Raw genomic sequence first — 718 nt, 5'->3', positions numbered from 1 at the left:
CAGGTGAGAGCAGGGGGGCTAGAGCCTGGAGACCTGGGTTTTCTGGGACAGGAGGAGGGCCTGGGAGGGCTGGGAGCCCGTGTGCCTGGGTTCCCTCCTGCCTTTGAGGGTATGTATATGTTGGGGGCGTGGGGTTGTCCGGACCCTGGACGCCTGGGTTCTGGGGCCCTGCAGCACCCCATTAACCGCTTCCCCCTGCAGGTGGCCATGCCCAGCTGACCCCCCACCCCCGCGATGGTGCCAGGCCGGGCACGGGCGCTGCTGGTGCTGCTGGGGGTGCAGCTGGTGCTCCTGGGGCTGCTGTACGGCGAGGGCTCGCGGCGCCGCCTGGCCTACCTGCTGGGCCTGCTGCACCGTGGGGGCGCAGCTGGGGCCCCCCCCGGGGGGGTGGGGCTTGGAGGGGTTCCGCTCCTGCCGGGCAACACCTCTGTCCCACCTGGCAACCTCAGTCGCCTGGTCCCACCCCTCGGTGACCTGCCCTACTGTCCCTGCCTGTCACCTCTGCTGGGTGAGCTCCTATGGGGAGCAGGGGGGCAGGACACCTGGGTTCTTTACCCGGGGGGGGGGCACCAGGACCCCTGGGTTCTACAGGGGTGACCAGGGCTCCCAGACACCTGGGTCCCTCTCCTCACCTCTTTTTTCCCCACCCCCCCTTTCCCCCCCAGTGGGCCCGCTACATGTGAGCCTGGCGCCAGGGCGGGCGCTGGCAGGGCTGGAG

The 718-nt window shown here is 70.3% G+C and overlaps 1 protein-coding gene across 1 annotated transcript in view; it reads left to right on the top strand.

The window, feature by feature from the left end:
• Nucleotides 1–718, top strand: part of LOC102371026 (beta-1,4-galactosyltransferase 3-like) — a 4970-nt gene that overhangs the window by 578 nt on the left and 3674 nt on the right. The window contains 2 exon segments of the mRNA XM_006020577.3: nt 202–508; nt 666–717. Of these exon segments, the coding sequence (XP_006020639.3) occupies nt 235–508; nt 666–717 (326 nt within the window). The 5' untranslated portion in view covers nt 202–234.

The sequence above is a fragment of the Alligator sinensis genome, unplaced genomic scaffold (genome assembly GCF_000455745.1).
Source record: "Alligator sinensis unplaced genomic scaffold, ASM45574v1 scaffold527_1, whole genome shotgun sequence".
Lineage (NCBI taxonomy): Eukaryota > Metazoa > Chordata > Crocodylia > Alligatoridae > Alligator > Alligator sinensis.
The sequence above is the reverse complement of the archived record's forward strand: the minus strand, read 5'-3'. Positions and strand labels throughout refer to the sequence as shown.